Source organism: Ustilago hordei (genome assembly GCF_900519145.1).
Source record: "Ustilago hordei strain Uho2 genome assembly, contig: UHO2_contig_06, whole genome shotgun sequence".
Classification (NCBI taxonomy): Eukaryota; Fungi; Basidiomycota; class Ustilaginomycetes; order Ustilaginales; family Ustilaginaceae; genus Ustilago; species Ustilago hordei.
This window is the reverse complement of record NW_024545253.1, coordinates 109,847-128,364: the sequence shown is the minus strand read 5'-3', so window position 1 is coordinate 128,364 and position 18,518 is coordinate 109,847. Positions and strand designations below refer to the sequence as shown.

The 18,518-nt window shown below is 49.9% G+C and overlaps 5 protein-coding genes across 5 annotated transcripts; 1 reads left to right on the top strand and 4 right to left on the bottom strand.

Moving 5' to 3' along the window:
• Nucleotides 1-2,908: 2,908 nt before the first annotated feature.
• Nucleotides 2,909-4,700, bottom strand: UHO2_03507 (putative hexokinase; the record flags this gene model as incomplete). Its single annotated transcript, XM_041554113.1, has 2 exons — nucleotides 2,909-4,360; nucleotides 4,608-4,700. 2 exons carry the CDS (start codon nucleotides 4,698-4,700, stop codon nucleotides 2,909-2,911), a joined length of 1,545 nt encoding a protein of 514 aa, XP_041410047.1.
• Nucleotides 4,701-7,200: 2,500 nt separating this feature from the next.
• Nucleotides 7,201-8,079, bottom strand: UHO2_03506 (uncharacterized protein; the record flags this gene model as incomplete). The annotated part of the gene is made up of 1 exon (XM_041554112.1): nucleotides 7,201-8,079. The coding sequence occupies one exon, from the start codon at nucleotides 8,077-8,079 to the stop codon at nucleotides 7,201-7,203; it is 879 nt and encodes a 292-aa protein (XP_041410046.1).
• A 2,653-nt stretch (nucleotides 8,080-10,732) lies between these two features.
• Nucleotides 10,733-12,336, bottom strand: UHO2_03505 (putative UDP-galactopyranose mutase; the record flags this gene model as incomplete). Its single annotated transcript, XM_041554111.1, has 2 exons — nucleotides 10,733-12,166; nucleotides 12,256-12,336. The coding sequence occupies 2 exons, from the start codon at nucleotides 12,334-12,336 to the stop codon at nucleotides 10,733-10,735; spliced, it is 1,515 nt and encodes a 504-aa protein (XP_041410045.1).
• Nucleotides 12,337-13,032: 696 nt separating this feature from the next.
• Nucleotides 13,033-15,339, top strand: UHO2_03504 (putative DNA repair/recombination protein Rec2; the record flags this gene model as incomplete). The annotated part of the gene is made up of 1 exon (XM_041554110.1): nucleotides 13,033-15,339. The coding sequence occupies one exon, from the start codon at nucleotides 13,033-13,035 to the stop codon at nucleotides 15,337-15,339; it is 2,307 nt and encodes a 768-aa protein (XP_041410044.1).
• A 176-nt stretch (nucleotides 15,340-15,515) lies between these two features.
• Nucleotides 15,516-18,518, bottom strand: UHO2_03503 (putative CSE1 - Nuclear envelope protein that mediates the nuclear export of importin alpha; the record flags this gene model as incomplete). Its single annotated transcript, XM_041554109.1, has 1 exon — nucleotides 15,516-18,518. One exon carries the CDS (start codon nucleotides 18,516-18,518, stop codon nucleotides 15,516-15,518), a length of 3,003 nt encoding a protein of 1,000 aa, XP_041410043.1.

Below are 18,518 nucleotides of genomic sequence, written 5' to 3'. Positions count from 1 at the left end.
GGACCATAGTATCACATGAAGCCCACCCTGCTATTTTTATACGAATGTGTAGGTTAATCTTTTTTTTTTTCTTTTTTTTCTCTTTTTTTTTTTTTCTTTTTTCTTTTTTGCTGCAGCTCCCGATAGGCAAAAAAGGGTCGGCGGACATTGTGAATGATGATGCAGTCCAGTGCAGCTGCAAAAACAAGGTGGGGTTGTTGTTACTGTAAAGCGACACTCAACTCTCTCAGGTGGTCAAGTGGGTTGGGACGGAAGAGATTCTAGGATACCGAGCAACGAATGCGATGCTCGTGCGGGGCAAGCGCACGTTTTGGCTCTCGAGTGTTAGCGGTAACGTGTGGCGACAATTTGCCGAGTTTGCCACTATCATCAGCACGCACTCACGCGTACTCGGCCTGGTCAAATCGACTGACAACAAAAAGACACATGCGATGCTTCCATCCGGCATTCACGGCGAACACTGCGTCGACTCGGCTCAATAGAGCTGCGATAGGAGCTGCCAAAAGAAGGGCAGAACAAGCGCTCCTCATGAATGCAGGTCCGAAAGCGAAGAGGGTCCCTCGTAGGATCACAACCCGCAGCCCTCGCAGCTTTTCTCCTCGCAGCTTTTCCCCTCGTCAGAAATGACCCGAGGCATAGATGTGCATACAGGCATCGATGAACAATGACCAAATGGCCAGCAGCTCGATGGAAATCTTATTGTAGCTCAGGTTCGGCCAACACCCACCATTAGCACTCCCTCAGCAGGCACGCAATTTCCCAAGATCCAAAGCAGGCACGCAATTTCCCAAGATCCAAAGCAGGCACGCAATTTCCCAAGATCCAACACACGCCCACCTACCGCTGAGAAAGGGTTTCAAGTTGGTTGTCGACTTTTGCTAGCAAGACAATATCCTCATCGATGACAAAGTGGGACTGAACCACATCCGAGGGACAATAAGATAGAATGCAAAGGCGTCTTGTCAACACTCAAAAGCGGGTTTGTATTTGGTATGCATTCTTCGACTGAAATGCTTGCAGGCGAGTAAGATTTGCTGTTTTGTGTGTGTGTAGCTAGATTACATCGACCCTGAGTTGTGCTGTGAATGGCAGTCAAGGGGATGTATTGATTTGGTGGGCATCGACCTTAGGGCAGAGTAGCTTGCACCTTGTCATTGTTCGTTGGGTGGTTGGCTTCAAAGATATCGTAGGCGGGTACGACTAGATCGCTTTGATCACAGACCTTCTTTGGGTGCTGGGCCAAAGCACCTTTCTCCAACTCGTCGATTTCCTGCTGGTCGAGATCGACGAGCTTGAGGTTGTTTTCGATACGAGCAGGAGTGACTGATTTCGGCAAGGGGTTGCAGCCTCTAGCGACTTGCCAGGAGATGAGCACGTTTGCGCCTTGCACGTTGTGCTTCTTGGCAATCTTGTCGACCACGGATAGCGAAGCTTGGCTAGCGCCAGTGGAACCGAGAGGAGAGTAGGCTTGCGGTAGGATATCTTGGCTCTTCAACCACTTTACCAACTCGGGCTGAGGATAGGTGAATGAGAGTTCGACTTGGTTAACCACTGGTTTGATTCTGCACGACTTGAGCAGTTCTTTAGTACGACGGATGGAGAAGTTTGAAATACCAATGTTCTTGACCAATCCTTCATCGACCAACTTTTCCATCTCCTTCCACACCTGGACAAAGTTTTCCGTAGTTTCCAGGTCGAGTAGATGCTTTCCAGTTTTGGGATCCTTCTTCGAGTCACGCGGGAGTTGACCAGCAGGAACGTCTTCAGGGACGAAAGCAATGTTCCAGTGCATAAGGTAAAGGTCGAGATACTTTACGCCGAGTTTGTCGAGCGTGTCTTGGACGGCTTGACGAACGTGGTTGTGGTGGAACTCGAACAGTTTGGAGGTGATCCAAATCTCCTCGCGGGGAACACGGGAGAGTTTGATACCCTCTCCGACCTCGTCCTCGTTCTGGTAACCCCAAGCACAGTCGATGTGACGGTAACCAGATTTGAGAGCGTGACAGACGGCATCACGCACTTCACCTTTGGGTGATTGCCAGGTACCCAGACCGACCGAGGGGATAGAGGCGCCGGAGTTGAGCTTAAAGTGAGTCGTGGGCCTGATAGAGAGGCGCCGAGGAGACAGAGAGGGGATTGTCAGCTTCTTGTTCCGTGCAATGCTAAGCTATGCCTAGCCGCCAATGCTGGTCGACGAGACCGATATGATGTCGAGCGACACGACACGGCCATCTCCATGCCAGTGGCAAGGCTACTGACTTACATTTTGAACAAAGTAGATGACTATCAAAGGCCAAAAGAAGAAAGAGGAAGAAGAAGAAGAAGATAATGATGATGAAGGAGACGAAGAAGAGGGACAGAGAATTGCAAACAAGCGGGTGGGTTTATATAGAAGCTTTCTTCATAGCGGATGCTAGAGGAGATTGCCGGGCGCCGGCGTGTCTGGCATATGAGCCTCGCTAACACCTTGGTGGCTGAGGTGGATGTTGAGAAGGCGGGTGGTAAGGAAGAGAAGGCGGGTGGTAAGGAAGAGAAGGCGGCAAAGGAAGAGGCGGGAAAGGAAGAGAAGATTCAAGAGTAGACCGGTGACATGTCCGGTGACTTGTGCACAGACACAGAGATTACCGGCCACACGACTTTTCGGCGATCTCCCTTCTTATTCCGGCCGACAGAGGAAGGGGAGAGAGACAAGAGAGAGACCAGCGGGCACGTGACCAAACCCCTCTCGCGCACGGACCGGCTTGTGCACAGCAAGTCAGCTTTTCACACGGCCTCCGCTTGACCGATCACTTGGCAAAAGCCTCGATTGGTACGACAACAAGGATGATATGCAACAAAGAATGATATGCAACAAAGAATGATATGGACAGGGTAGACATCGATGCAGTAAATGATATCTTGAACAGCTTTACACCTCAACATATTTGCCTTGCTCCTTCCTCGCCTTTGTCATCGCAGCAATGATGGCCGAACCGACACCGGATCCATCCTCGGCCTGGTAGGTCTTGATGTTTCTGCCCTTATCGCCAAAGATATCCTCCAAGGCCTGGTGTAGGCGGTCCGGAAAGCCGGGATACTTGGAATACAAACTGCCATCACAGCCGACCCCGCATCCTTTATCGAGATAGCCCATCTTGGTCACCAAGGCGGCAATGCCACAGGAGCTCAACCTAGCCGATCGTGTTCCGATCAATTTAGCCAACTTGCTGAAGAATTGCCTCTCTTCGATCGTCGTATCGATCCCGAAGAAATGCGTGAACAAGCCGGCGATGGTTAGAAGCTCGTCGGTGGGATCAGCTTCGATGAGAGAGAGGAAAGCAGTGTCAAAGGCATTTGTTTTTTCCAACTTATACGTCTTCTGACCTAGAAAGAGAACTCCTTCGTCGATCAAGTCGCAAATGCAGAGTCGGAAGATCTCGCCCAAGTAGAGACCTGCAATCATCTTTTCGTAGGATTGCTCGTGCGGTTTGTTCGAGGTAAGATCAATGTGTTCGTCATACTTGGTACGGATTTCGGCCATGTGTTCGTGCTTGAACGAGTCAAAGGCTCCATATTCGCAGTTGACCGCCATCTCTTCGTCTTCTGGCAAACCAAGGTGCTTGATCTTGGGCATCTCCTTGAGGCGCTCCATGTAAGCCGCGTTACAGCCCGTACCAAAGATGCATGCAATCCTGGTCTCGTGATTGACATAGTTGGAAGCAATCAGTGTACCCGTGGTATCGTTGATGATCGAAACCAGCTTGACCGGCAGCTTGTACTTGGCAAGCGACTCGCGGAACATAGCAGCGCAGTCACGACCCTCCGTGTTGGGGTTGCCGAAGCCTTTGGTCCATCGAACGAGCTTGCCGTGGTCGATGCTCTCCTGCTCCATAGGGTAACTGAAGGTGAAACCAAGTGCAAGGTCCTCCTCCAGAATCACATTGCCGTTTTGATCGCCAAAGTGATCGCCAATAAAAGTGGCAAGACAGTCGGCACAGAAGTCAAAGAGCTTCTGACCTTCAGTCTGCTTCTGCTCTTCCGTCAGACGGAACTTGGACTGGGTGATTTCGAATTTGCCGGCGCCTTTGAGAAGGACGTGGCAAACACGCAAGTTGGTTCCTCCAAGATCAAGAACGAGGTAGGATCCCAGCTCGTCACCGCTGGGCCAGCCAAAGACGTAGGCGGGAAGCATTGATACCGTCTGTCCTGGTTTCTGAAGACCTTGTTCCAGAACGCCGACGAAACGGTCGGTGATCATGCGAAGACGCTGAGGAGTGATGGTGAAGAGCTTCTGGAATCGTTCCAAGTGCTGCTTGAGCTCCTCTTCACGAGCGTGTGGAGACTGTTCATGCTTGTGAGAACTCGTGTGCCACGAGACAATCTGTTTGGTGAGCCAAGATCGAGTGAGCAGGTTCAAGGTCAGCAAGGCACGCTCCATACACGAAATGCTGGAGTGGACCAGGTGGGACATTTTGCAGGTGGCAAGACGGTCGAGTAGGAACGCGGTGATGAGAGAGTTGATGGTGCTGGTTGATGAAGCGGCCTTGCAAGCAGGATCAACCAAGGTGTCTGTATGCGTCTGCAGGCTTATCTATATCCAGCCTCGAGTCGAGAAAAGCCTTACTTACATGCGTCTCGAGCTTTTCGGTACCAGAGCCACGACGTTTGCCGGTGATGGAGATGGAGCCACGTCGGCTACCCTTTTCGGAAGAGAAGGACATTGTTGCAGCAGGGACTTTGTCACTATATGCGCGATTATCGAGGTTCAAAGAGAGAGGCAGCCATATATGACCAGAGGAGGAGAAGCAATGACAGCGAGCCGAGAAGACGACAGAAGCAGAAGCAGAGTCAGTGCTGTGAGTGAGTGAGTGGCTGGGTTAGTGGCTGGGTTAGTGGCTGGGTGAGTGGGTAGAGTGGGTGAGTGATGATTGATCAAGTGCATGCCGCCGCCACTTGAAAAATGATGAGCGAGCAAAACAAGATCAAGCCGAACTTACGGTGCCAGATGGTTGCACAGCTGAGCGAGAGAAGAAGCAAGTGCTATCGGTCGTCGTTGTATGTGTTGTGATGTGATATCAAGCCACTTGAGCAAAAGAAGGAGCGAGGTTTGCGTGGCAGCACAAGAGACAGTTGTCGGCAAGTAAGCAAGAAAGCAAGAATGACTGAGAGTGATGATGAGCTAAAGGTGAGAGACACACTCACCATCGCATGGGATGATGAGCACAACAGAATGCTCACTCACCGCCAAGAACACTGCTCTTCTGCCTCGCTCTTTTTTTTTTGCTCTTCATTTTGGCTAGGCCAGACAGGAAGAAAGAGGCAAGATGTGGTCTGTGCGCCTGGCTCGTCCAGCCATTCTTTTTCTTTTTCCTTTTCCATGTTTGTCGCGTCGAGCTAACACTTGATAGCAAACGGAAAAAGAAAAAGTTCACCCCCCCCCCCACTCTCCCCCACTCTCCCCCACTCTCAGCCCACTCTCAGCCCACTCTCAGCCCACTCTCAGCCCATCTGTGTGTTGTTCTCACACACATTCTTGCCGAGATGGCACCCTTTGGTTCTGCTTCCATCTCAAGCCTCACAAATGACACTCAATGCTCTCACACAGCCTACGTTGGAAGTTAAAGATTGCTAGTAAAATGCCACCAATCAGAGCTACTAACAAGCTCAACTTCACGGGTGTATAACTTCAAGAAAAATGCTCTGTATTTCTTTTTCTTTGTGTGTGTTACAACATGAATGTGTATATATATTTGATCATCATCCTTAACACCTGCTATGTTGTAATGAACTCTTCTTTCATGTAGCCCCTGTGTTGTTGCTTTCTGGTCGTTGCCTCTCCCTGAGTGTTATGGTTGCATTGTTTATATATCCCACATGCATGTTGATGCATGTCGATATGCAACTCTGACTCACTATTATCTAACTTGAACTCCGCGGACCCCGTGATCCATGTTAGGATGCCAACAAATCTTCAACTCCCTCCCTCGACAGCATTGTCAACCCTATCAAGCATGTGATCTGAGATGTGGCCAGACCTTTTAAAGGTTTTGTGAGGATATCTGCAATGTTGTCTGCTGTCCCAACAAAATCAATTTTGATTTCTCCCTCCTGAACATGATCTCTGATGAAATGATATCTTGTGTCAATGTGCTTCAATTTCCAATGCTTAGTGGGGTCTTTGCTTACCTGGATACATCCTTGGCTGTCGGTCCATAGTGTTGGTGGCTGAGCCTCAATTCCCAGATCCCTAAGGAGATATGAGAAGAAGAGGGCCTCTCTCATTGCTTCTGAGGCAGCTATGAACTCAGCTTCTACTGCTGATAGTGCTATGCACTTTTGAACATGTGACCTCCAACTAACCAGACAACCATATATATATGTTACTCCTCCTGATGTGCTCCTTCGTCCATTTGTTGGGTCCGATGCCCAATTCGCATCAGTATATGTAATGATGTGTTGTCCCGAATGTTTATTCATTCTGTCTCCGAAAGCTAGCTTGTACTTGCTGGTTTGATTGAGGTACTTTACCAGGTGTAGTGCTGCTTTCCATGCATTTCTTGTTGGGCTCGACATGTATCTTGCAAGTGCTCCTACGGTGAATGATATGTCGGGCTGTGCAGTGTTGGATACCCATAAAAGTTGTCCAACCAGTTCTTGGTACTGCTTTGCCACTAGTGGGTTGCATTTGTCGCCACCCATAATACCTGTTAGGCTCTGCATTGGTATCCATGACTTCTGATCAGTTGTTTGTAGCCATTTTCTCACCATAGCCTTAATATAAGCCATCAAGTCAAGTGTCATCCTCTTTCGTACCCTGTCTCGGTCTATGCTTATACCTAAGAACTCCTTCACGGGTCCTTTATCCTCCATTCCCCACTTTGCCATTATCTCGTTTTTAGTGTGATCTACTTCCATACAACTGGGTGATGCTATGAGCATGTCATCAACATATGCTGTGATGATTGTCATGCTATTGCCTGTTCCTCTTAAGTATAAGCATGGAGTGCTTGGCATGCAGTGGAAAACTATTCTTTGTAGGTGTGAATCTAGCTCTACATTCCATTCTCTGCCTGATTGTTTTAAACCATATAGTCCTTTCACTAGTTTTAAGGCCTTTCCAGAGGAAACCTTCATCCCAAGCAGTGGTTTCAAGAAAATATCATGATGCAGCATTGAGTTCAAATATGCCTGCTTAACGTCAACACAATCTACTTCCCAGTCTCATATGGTTGCCATAGCCAAAACTCCTTGAATTGACTGGATAGGTGCTATGGGAGCGAAGACCTCCATATAGTCAATACCCTCTCTTTGAGTGAAGCCCTGTGCCACTAACCTTGCTTTGAACTTGGTTGGGATTAAGTTCGCATCCGTCTTGATCTTCAATACCCAACGCATGTCGACAGTAGTCATGCCCTTTGGGAGATCAGTGACTTCCCACATGCCCATGGCTTTAAGTCCATCCAGCTCCTTATGCATCACTTCCTCCCAGTGTTTCTTATCTTCTCCAGATAGTGCCTCACTAACAGTTGGGTCCATGTTCTTCCTTTTGTTGTCACTGATCGCTGTAAATCCAGAAAGTTTATCATTATTCCATCTATCGGCAACGGGGTTGTGTTCAATCGTTTCCTTGGTAACTTCATTTGAGATCTGTTCCTGGTCTGTTTCATCGATGTTCTCCATGTCCATGTATTCCTGCAATGGTTCCTTTTCCCTCTCATCGAAAAGGTTCTCATCTGTGTATCTTAGATCGTCGAAGTTTTCCTCGTTTGCTAGAGCTGGTGGTGACTGTGTAGTCACTGGTTGCCACTCCATCCTGTCAGACCAGCACTTGGTCTCCATGAACCTTGCTGAATTACTCCAGAATATGTTTGGGCTGTAGTCTGGGCTGTAGAAAAGCCAACCTCTCCTTTCTAAACTATATCCTAGGAATATGGATGCTATGGCCCATTGGTCAAGCTTCTTATTATCTCTTTTAGCTTTAGGAATGTTTACCCATGATAAACATCCAAACACATGTAGAAGTTTCATAAGCCATTTTGGCAATCTTCCAAACATAGCCTGATATGGGAGGTCACTGTCTACACTCGGGGTGAGATTCATCTTGAACACTGCAGCCCATATTGCATATGGCCAAAACCTTTTCAGCAATTGTCTCTGCATGAGCAGGGCCTGCATTCTCTCGCCTAAACTCCTATTCATCCTTTCGATGCATCCATTCTGTCTGCTATCATAACCTACTGTCATTTGCCACTCTATGCCTTTGTCATGTGCCCATTCATGGGCATCGTTGCTCCTCCATTCAGTACCTTGATCAGACCATATTGCTTTCAGGCTCTTTCCTGTCTGTGTTTCAAGGTATGCTACTATTGATTTTAGCTCCTTAAAAGCGTGGCTCTTCTGTAGTAGAGGTTGTACATATACATACTTGCTGTAATCATCAACCAATACCAGAGTGCATGTGTGCTCTGTTGCATGTGATGAATCAACTATCAAGTCAATATGGATGAGATCAAGTGGAGAACAAGACCTCTCTCCACCACCCTGGCCCATCCGAGCTGCTGTACTTTTGGATCAGATGCATTGCTCACATGTCAAAGCAGCATTTGGGTTTAGGCTTACTGGGTGATCGCCTTTTAGATGATTAATGATAGCTCTTGTTTTGTCTTGGCCTGGATGCCCCAGACGCTCATGCCATAATTGTTGTTCGGATATCTGGGGTTTGTTCTTAATTTGCTCGAAATCATCATCAACACCTTCAAATAATGATGTTGATGTGATCATTGCATTTTCCTGCCATGTATCACCTCAGAACTCCAGAAGTCCTTGCTCGCGATTCTTGATCATTTTGAGTAACATGCCATTTGCTAAATATATTTGTCCTCCGGTTGAGTCTAGTGTCACTCGTGCTCCTTCATTTGTCAGGGAATTTGTTGACAACAAGTTAACATTGAGATGCTGGACATACAATACATTTTGAAGAAAGATATCTCTGGTGTTTGTTGATATGCTAGCATCTCCTATAGCAGTGGCTTCTAGAACCTCGCTTCCAGTGGTGAGTATGCACTTTCGGCAGGTTTTCGGACCAATTAGCATGTTATAGTCATTTACCATGTGGTAGCTGGTGCCCAAGTCTAAGATCCAATGAGAGGTCTCTTTGGAGTCTATGAGCCTCTGCCAGCTAGGTGTGAAGGAGCACCAGACTTCCTATTTGGGTCTGGCAAAAGGAGAATTCTCTGGTATAGTCACCGATGCATCACATTGACTGATCCCATGTCCAGGCCTCTTGCAGATCCAACATCAGAGCCTTCGGGGTCTTGTGGCAACCTTGGTGCTGGTGCTGTCGGTGTCCTTTTCGTCCTTCTCGTCCTTTCCAGGTGGTTCGTCCTGGTCATCACTGCCGGCGACTCTGGCACTGGCTTGTCGGGGATCAACCCTCGGTGCAGGGTTGTTTTCGATTGCTGATTGCCGGATAGATAGGGTGGTGGCGAGGGTGCTAAAACTGAGCTGGCTCATGGTGGCAACAGTCTCTTTGTACATTGGGTGTCAGATAGTACACTTTTGTAGATTAGAGAATAGAGTGTCATCAGCGAATGGCTTTCCCAGTAAGCTACTCTCCATTTGGATGGTCCTTATCTCTTGGATGAGCTTTCATGCATCTGAATTGTACATCCTGAGCTCTCCTAGCTGAGCAATTAGTGCAATGTGACGAGATATGGTGGTGGCCTCATTGGTGAGTCCATTTTCAATCTTCTTCCATATATCGTGGAATGTATGGTGCTCCCTGATGATGTCAAGGATCAAGTAGTTGATGTTGAACTCTCCAGTGGTGTCGATGGTGCTGCATAGTGCATTCGTTAAGGCATCATCAAACATTCGGTTCCACTTCGGATGTTTCTTGTTGCACACTCCATCGAGGTGCTTCATAGCATAAGGAACACATCATAGGAAAGACTTGATATGGGCACTCCAACTATAATAGTTATGGGATGTGAGTTTTGGGATGGGCTCAAGTAGTTTTGCTAGGGTATGAAAATTGTATTGTTTTCCATTGTTGTCATGATCCAAGTCGGAATCAGTTTCTTCCTCGGCATCATCGTCAATCACCTCAGTGTCTGACTCGTTGGTGGCCTCATTGTCAACAGCTCGTGGTTGCATTATCTTTCCCTTTCTTCCTCCTTTGGCCTTGCTTGTGGTGGCTTGAGCTTCGGCCTCTTGTACCATGTTGTCGATAGGTCCCAGTTGGCTTAGTCAGGGGAGCTTCAGACTCTTAATCAGTTAAAGATTGCAAGTAAAATGCCGCCGATCGGAGCTACTAACAAGCTCAACTTCACAGGTGTATAACTTCAAGAAAAATGCTCTGTATTTCTTTTTCTTTGTGTGTGTTACAACATGAATGTGTATATATATTTGATCGTCATCCTTAACACCTGCTATGTTGTAATGAACTCTTCTTTCATGTAGCCCCTGTGTTGTTGCTTTCTGGTCATTGCCTCTCCCTGAGTGTTGTGGTTGCATTGTTTATATATCCCACATGCATGTCAATGCATGTCGATATGCAACTCTGACTCACTATTATCTAACTTGAACTCCGCAGACCCCGTGATCCACGTTAGGATGCCGACGAATCTTCAACTTGGACCAAGTCTTGTGCAGAAAAGGATCCTTCCAAATGACAAATTTCTGTAGCGTGACAACCAAAAATATATACAAGACGGATTGCACAATCCTCCCCCTCTCTCTCTCTCTCTCTTCTCTACTTGGAAGTGAGACGAAGTTCATGGTTACGACGACCATTGACCCAATCAGGGTTGAGCAAAGTCAACTCGGGCGTACCGAGCAAAGCACGGTTGACAGCCTCCCATCCCAGCGCGGATGAGTGATCCTGGTTTCCAACCTCGTACTTCCACGAACCGAATCGACCACGGCTGTAAATGTCATACTTGTCCAACGCCGGAAGCAATGTAGCAAGAGCAGCGTCACGTCCAAGCGAAGGAGTTGGGTATCCGAAAGTAAACTTTCGGTGGTATGTCGAAACAATCTCGTCATCAGCGTTGATCAGGTTGGTGTTGATGCATCCCTGGATCGTCTCAGCCAAAATAGTCTGTCCGTTGACCGGTTTGAGGTGCGACTCGGAGACTTCCATCATGAGCGACCAGTAAGGCCCCTCGTTTGCATCCTTGGATGGAGTACCCTTGGATGGGTCAGCATACTGCAACGTGGGCAGCTTGACATCGGCCTGAGGACAGTTGTAGGGCGAGTAGTTGGAGAAGATCGTTGCACGGTAGAAGGGGCAGTCATCCTCGGGGAAGTAGAGCCAGCACTTGTCGCCGATACGAGGAGGAAGCGAACCTCGGATACCGATACCGATCACGTGAGTCGAAGACGAAACAAGACCCTCCTTGACAGCAGCTTTGAGCTGAGCGTGCTTCTCCTCGGCAGGCAGTTTGACGTTGTCGATAAGAAAGTCGAGCTGCATGGTGCTGATCAGGTGCTTGTACTTGATGCTCGAGCCATCATCGAGCTCAACAGTGTGGCCAACAGCATCAACCGACTTGACACGCTTGTTGAAGAGGAGCTTCTCCTGGGGCAAAGTGCGGGCAACAGCCTTCCAGATACCACCCGTACCGTCACGCGCAGGGAACTTGAAGGTAGCGTTGGGACCCCAGTTGCCAGCAACCTTCTTGTTCAAGGTGTTGGAAACGACGAGCTTGAGCGAAGGAGCAGCAACACGCTCACCAAGCCACTTGCACTGCATCATGGTTGTAGGCACAGCCCAAACCTTGAAGTTGTACGGACGCATGAAGAGATCGGCAAGACCCTGACCCATCATACGCATGATCCACTCGTCAAACGTGGTAGGAGCATCCTTGGCACGAGCACGCTCCTCGGCAGCGTCGATCATTCCTTCGATGCACTTGACCTGCTCCTGGACGGGGAGAACGGAGATGTTGTTCTGGTAAGGGTAAGGCACCCAGACGTTCTTGGATCGGACGTACGAGACACGCTGGTGCTCGAACCAGTCCTCCTTGTTGGGAAGCGCCTCTGCGATCATGTCGTCAAAGTACTGGTAGTGGGAGAAGATGACGTGTCCTCCAACATCGAAAAGGAAGCCCTGGTCGGTGGTGTCGGTGGAAGCGAGACCACCAGCCTCCTTGCCGGCGTCGACGAGGAGCCATGGGCCGTGGTTCTGCGATCATTGCGACAAGGAAGCCACCGTGGAATCAGTAGGTTTTCCTTCCATCATCAACCGTAGCCGGGGTGTTGGGATCAACTTACGAGTTGGTTGAGGCGCTTGGCAGCACCAAGACCGGTGGGGCCGGCACCAATGACGAGGGTCTCTACTTCTGTGGTAGACATGTTTGCGGATGGAAATTGAGTGGGGGGAGGGAGGGAAGGAATAGGGTGGGATGGAGGTGGTGAGGACTAAAGGTGGAAAAGTTGACGAGCAGAGTTACACAACAACAACGGAAGCCAAGATGGACACACGCAACACACACGCACGCCGCCCTGTTATTTCGAATCGAATCGGGAAACCGACGGCTGCAGATCGGGTGGGCAGGCAAGCAAGCAGGCAAGCAAGCAGGCAAAAAAGATCGAAAAGAAAAGATCGAAAAGCGAAGATCGAAAAGCGAAGATCGAAAATCGAGAAAATGATTTGGCTGCGAAACAATCAATTCTGTCCACTCTCCCGATATCTTAAATCGGGGTGTGCCGTAGCCATTTGATCTGGTCGTCACGTCACGTCGCGTCTTGTCACGTCGCGTCTTGTCACGTCACGTCTTGTCACGTCACGTCTTGTCACGTCACGTCCTGTCACGTCGCGTTGCGTTGCGTCGCTTCGCGTAAATGGGAACAACACTTTTGGCGCGAACTCAGCCTTTCGTCGCTGAGTGAGTGAGTGGAGGGCAGGACAAGACTGGATAACTCAGCCTGTCCCTTGACCTTCACCTCATCAATACCACCCGTTCTTGCCTCAGTCATGACTCGATAGATCCACTCCAGGATCGGCTGAATAGCTATACCGATACCGATGCCGATTCCACACTACTCACGATGCCCAGCCTCGCCATAGCTGATATAGCCTGCATCTCGAAACGCATCAAGGCCTGCTGTCGAAGGGCCCAGCTGTTGAGCACGGACGAGATCCTCCTCAGTGCACCGCAACAGCTACAACAAGCTCTACGTATCTCTCAAGCAGATCTCGACCTGCTCTTGCTTCAAGTTGCTACCGCTGCAGCGCCTCCGCCCGTCTCCGTCCTCGATGCTTTGAACGGAAAGCTCCCTGATCAGCTTGATCCGAGTCTCTTTGACACCGACAGGGACCATGTCGAATCATCCCAGGAATCTGAGCAGAGCAACGATGACAGACTCCCACCTGCTTCCTTTGTTCCTCCCACGCAAGGCTATGATGGCAACTTTCCTGCAGCGCAACGCTTCGTGTTCGATTCGGATGAGTACTCGGACAGTGATGCCGAGGCCCAATCCGATCATAGCATGCACCTCCATGTCGAGATGCCGTCTACTTTCCCTCCTCGAGTAACCCAACGGGACGTAGACATGCAAGGTCAGGAAGAGCAACGTGCAGATCCCGGCCATGTTTCCATTGCAGCCACCGCGAGAGACGTCCTAACTCTGGGTCGTGATCGACATGTGCTCACAACCGGGTCTCGAGAGCTTGACGACTTGCTCCGAGGTGGTTTGCGCTCCTCTGTCCTTACCGAGATCGTCGGCGAAAGCGGTTCGGGAAAGACTCAGATCGCCATTCAGGCTTGTACCTACGCTGCGCTCGGATTTGCACCCCTGCCGGAAAGTAATGACCAGCAACCTCCTCCCTCATCCCCGCCATCTTTGGACGGCGAGCTTGCTGACGATGCTACCCTCAGTGACATTTTACAAGGCTATGGCATGGCCTCATGGTCAGATCCAAAGGCCTTACACCACGGCCTAGGTGCATGCTACATCACGTCTGCGGGCGAAAGAGGTGCCCACTCGATCGTCAATCGAGCCTTGCAGTTCACGCATCAATCCATTCAGGAGCGCTTTCACCGAGTCTACCCAACCATCGAGGCAGAAGGCTCTCAGCACATTCTTAACCGCGAAATACTGCTAGCTCGAGCACTTGAGCTTGGACGCGATCAAGTGCTTCGCAACCTTCACGTAGCCTGCGTTGCCGACGTTGAAGCTTTGCAGCATGCTCTCAAGTACAGTCTACCTGGCCTCATCAGCCGCTTAGCCGAGCGATCTGGGAAACATCCTATCCGCTTTGCACAAACTCATGCGCCTTGCGCAGAGATCGGCATTGTGGTTGTCGATAACCTGCCTTCGCTGTTCCAGGAAGATGCAGTCGCCGGTGATATCGACTCTCTCGTCCAGCGTTCCAGGATGCTCGTCGAAATCGCAGAAGCACTCAAACGGCTAGCTGCCGTACAACATCAGGGACCACCGTCGGACGAGATAGCTTCCGCTGGTCGTCCTGTGCTCGTCCTCAATCACGTCAGCGATGCTTTTGGGATCGACAAGGAAATTGCACGACGTTTTGTCTTGGATTCGGCTGATCGTGTACGGTTGCATCGCTTGCAGAAACAAGGTGCGTCTCCTCGGACAGGTACGGGACAGCTTCCTCAGTCCGCATATCCCGACCATCCAGCAGCGATGGATTACGCTACACAATCAGCCTTTGTTACTGGCTTGCTTGCATCTCTCCCGCCAACGTTAGCCGAAGCAATTGGCGCACGTAGTGTCGATGTCGGCAGTGGCAACAACAACAACAACAACAACAACAACGACGACGGGCCACTGTACGTTCTAAGCGCCAAAACAGCACAACTGGGTCATACATGGACCAACCTGATCAATGTCCGACTGTATCTCTCCAAGACCAGAGGCCGTGTAAGCATGTCACCGTCTGCATTGCACTCTGTGCGAGAAGGCGCTGGCATTACAGAAAGTGGGCATACCAGCACTGGTTCAGTGAGGATGACGGTTAGAAAAGCAGCTGTTGTACTCAACCCCTTCGGACCAACCATGCTCGATCACGAAGGTGGCGGGAGAAGGACAAAGGTGGTGCAGCTACGATTTCTCATTACACCTGCTCGAGCTGTTCATGCTTTAGCGGCGTATTCGATTACCGATGCTTCTGCTTGTGCCGTCAGTGCGGATGTTGCGGATGTTGCGGATGTTGCGGATGTTGCGGATGTTGCGGATGTTGAGGGTGTTGCTCTACCGGCTTTGGCATTGTCGGCAGAAGTCGCTGCTTCGAGTCACGTACAGGGTGCAGATGCGGATGATGGGGAGCAAGTTTTTTTGCCCGAGACTGAATTCGCTCCAAGATCATCATCACTTGACCATGGATCGGTGTGAGAATGATGTTTGGCATAGTAGGCATTTTCAGACCAATATCGCACACGTCGCCATCACAGCACCGAACGCTATTCTTAAAAAACAAAAACAAAAACAAAAACAAATGCAATTTCTAAACAACACACTCTCTTACCGCAAGGAACAAGGTGATGCTAGCTCGCACTCGACGATATGTCTTACCTTGCGCCTTCTGTCTGAGTCTCACCGAGTGCGGTCTGCCAAGCAAATTTGGTATCATCTCCAACACCGCGCCAGATGGAGTCCCAGAGGTGCTGACCGACGTGACTTCTGAAGCGATCCAATTCTGTGCTGAACCAAACTCTGGTATCGCGGGTGGGGATAGTGTGTAAAAGGGTGTCTGTTGGGTCGCTTTTAGTTGTTTCGCTTGCAGCCAATTTGGAAAAGGCACTCTGAAAGCCAGCTGTTGCAGCATCCTGATCAGCTAGGAGGAAATGCTGTTCTTCGTGTGCAACACTTGCAGCGCTTGGGGTGAGAAGCAGCTTGATGTGCGCGTTTAATAGGCCTGCGAGGATGCCGAGCGCTGGCTGTGTGCGAAGCAGGGTGGAGTTCGTCAGGAGCATTCCGAATCCAACCGAGACGACTTTTTTCTGTCTTTCTGCAACCGAGGGCAGTTCGGGAATGATGAGACTCTGTGCGATCTGGAGGAAGAGTCCTGGTTGGACCGCTTCAAACAAGCCAATCGCATAGTCAGCGCCTTTGGGGGTAAGGGAGATGGAAGAGATCAGATGGATCGTGCATTTCACCAGTTTTCCCGTTTTCGACTGTTGCAGACGAGTGAGAAGCATCGTGAGGATCGCACATTTGTAGGGATCTAGTGCCGAGGAGGGTACGGCTTCGAAGAGGGTTTCCAGCAATTCCAGCGCAAAAGCCTCGTTGATTCGTGTGGAAATCAGCTTTTGATAGATGCCCAACATAGCAGCCAGTTGACCTTGAGCTACGATCCTCTGCGCATCCTTCGCTAGGAAGGCGCGCACCAGACGAACCAAGGCTGGGACATTACCCCGATTCTCCCAAGATGCGGGAGTAAGGATAGGTGGGAGTAAGGAAGAGTAGGTCTCGGGTAAGCCAGCAGTGGGAGGATGTAACTCGAGCATCTGCGAAAGGATTTGGAATACGTAGGGTTGGAATTCGGCAACATCCTGAGTTAGAATCGCTGTAAACCTGGGAAACAGTTGGTCTTGAAAGCCTTGCAGACTCTCGGCATCCACCGCCACCGTATACCGAATCAAGGCGGCGATGGATTCGAAGAGATACTGCGAGAAGCGCGGATTGGATGGATTTTTACTGATCTCCCCCAGAATGCCAGCCAGGTGGGAAAGAAGGGTGGTGTGGGCAGGAGCGATCGCCTCCCGGACCGTAGCGAGAATGCGAAAGATGCACTTGACAAGGTAGTCATTCTCGGCTATCTTCTCGGGAGTGTTACCGCGTTCTATGTTGGTCAAGAGGGCCATAAGGATTGGTTCCGAAAACGGAGTTATATCTGTCGATGTAAACAGCATCTTGCCCTCCCTCTTCAAGGCTAGAATGCTTTCGATCGTTATGCTTGCATACGAACAGGTTACGTACTGCGAACTCTCCAGATGCTGCACCAACAATGGCAGCACGGACAAGAGCTGCTCTTTGGTCAACTGGTTCCTAAACGTATGCAGATACTTGATCGCATCGACCTGAAGGATCGGACTTGGCGAATGCTCACTGCTCTGTTGCAAATCGGCAAAGACATTATCGCTGAAAAACTTGACCACATCCACCAGTTCGTTTGTACTCGTCACCCCGCCCTGCGCGGTGCAAGACTTGGAGGCGATCGAAGTGAGCAGGTAAATCGCTGTATCCTTCTGTTTCCATCCTGCTTGCGGATCGGCTCTGTACTGCTCCAGATATTGCATGATGTAGCCGGATACGATCCTGGTGACTTCTGATGAGAACAACTGCATTAGGGATCGACAGAATTCCGAGGCGGCTTTGCGTCGAGTGTCTGCCTCCATGGAGGTTTCTAGATCGCGACGAATATATTCGATCGGGTTGTCTTCGAAGAGTTCTTCATCTGCTTCTCGGATAGCAATGTTGGGTAGGATGATGGCGGAACAGAGTTGTTCGAGAGACTCGGCACTCTGGAACATCTCGCGCGAGCTGCCCATTCGAACTACGGTGGAGAGGAATCCAACCGCTTTCGACACCAGAGTATCGTACTTGTGCGAGAGTGTGCTGGTTTTCAACATTTCCCAAATGCCTTGTACAAAGGTAGGCAGTTGAGGGAAGGCGTCCAGGTATCGCTTTGCGTACAACTCGGCAATCTCGCAGATCGAGGATCGGATTTCTTGAAGAGTACATGGCTCGTCCGGATCTGCATCAAGTTCTGGGCGAGACTGCGAGATCCATCTAGCCAAGATCTCGGTGATCGGTGCCATATTGTCCTCTATCTGCGGCGGAAGATCTTGACTGGAAAGATCATAAAACACCTGCAGGGCTACGTTGAGGATGTTTCCCAACACGGGAATCGACTCTGGCGGAGTGTTGGGGTGCAACAATCTCTGATCCGTCTTGGTAAGCAACTGCAAATGGGCGAGTGCAAACTTGCTCAGCACGTAATTGATCTCGCTATAAAGCGCATCACTTCTAAACGCACTTCTCCACCGATAAAAGATCGTATGACTCGTCCTCAGCACCGCCAAGACCAATCGATCATCTCCCTCGGCCAACTTGGGCACCAGATCGTCCATCAAACTGGGCCATTCTTGGGGAAAATCCTTCTCGGCTACCAGTGCGATCGCTTCCTCCAACTGACTCCTTACATTTGCCGGTGCGGGCGGCCTTCCATCTGCAGTAGTCGAGATGGAGACTAGAAGCGGAATGATGGCTTGTTTGAGGGCGATTTTGTCTTGGGGCTCAAGGGGAATCGAGGCGGATTGTTCGGCAGAATCGATATCCCAGGCTGTTTTGCAGATGTTTTTGAGCTTGATTGCAGCGGACAAGCGGATGGGATCGGAAGTTTGGATGAGAGAGGAGGATTGGATGATGTGGATGAGCAGTTGGAGGAATCCAGGTTGCGATTGAGCTTCGAGCAGGTGTTGTTCGGCGGACTTGCGGTGGACTGGGTCGAGGGTTTGTGAGAAGAGGGTGCAGAGATGCTGCAGATCTTCAGCTGAGGGGGTTGCCAT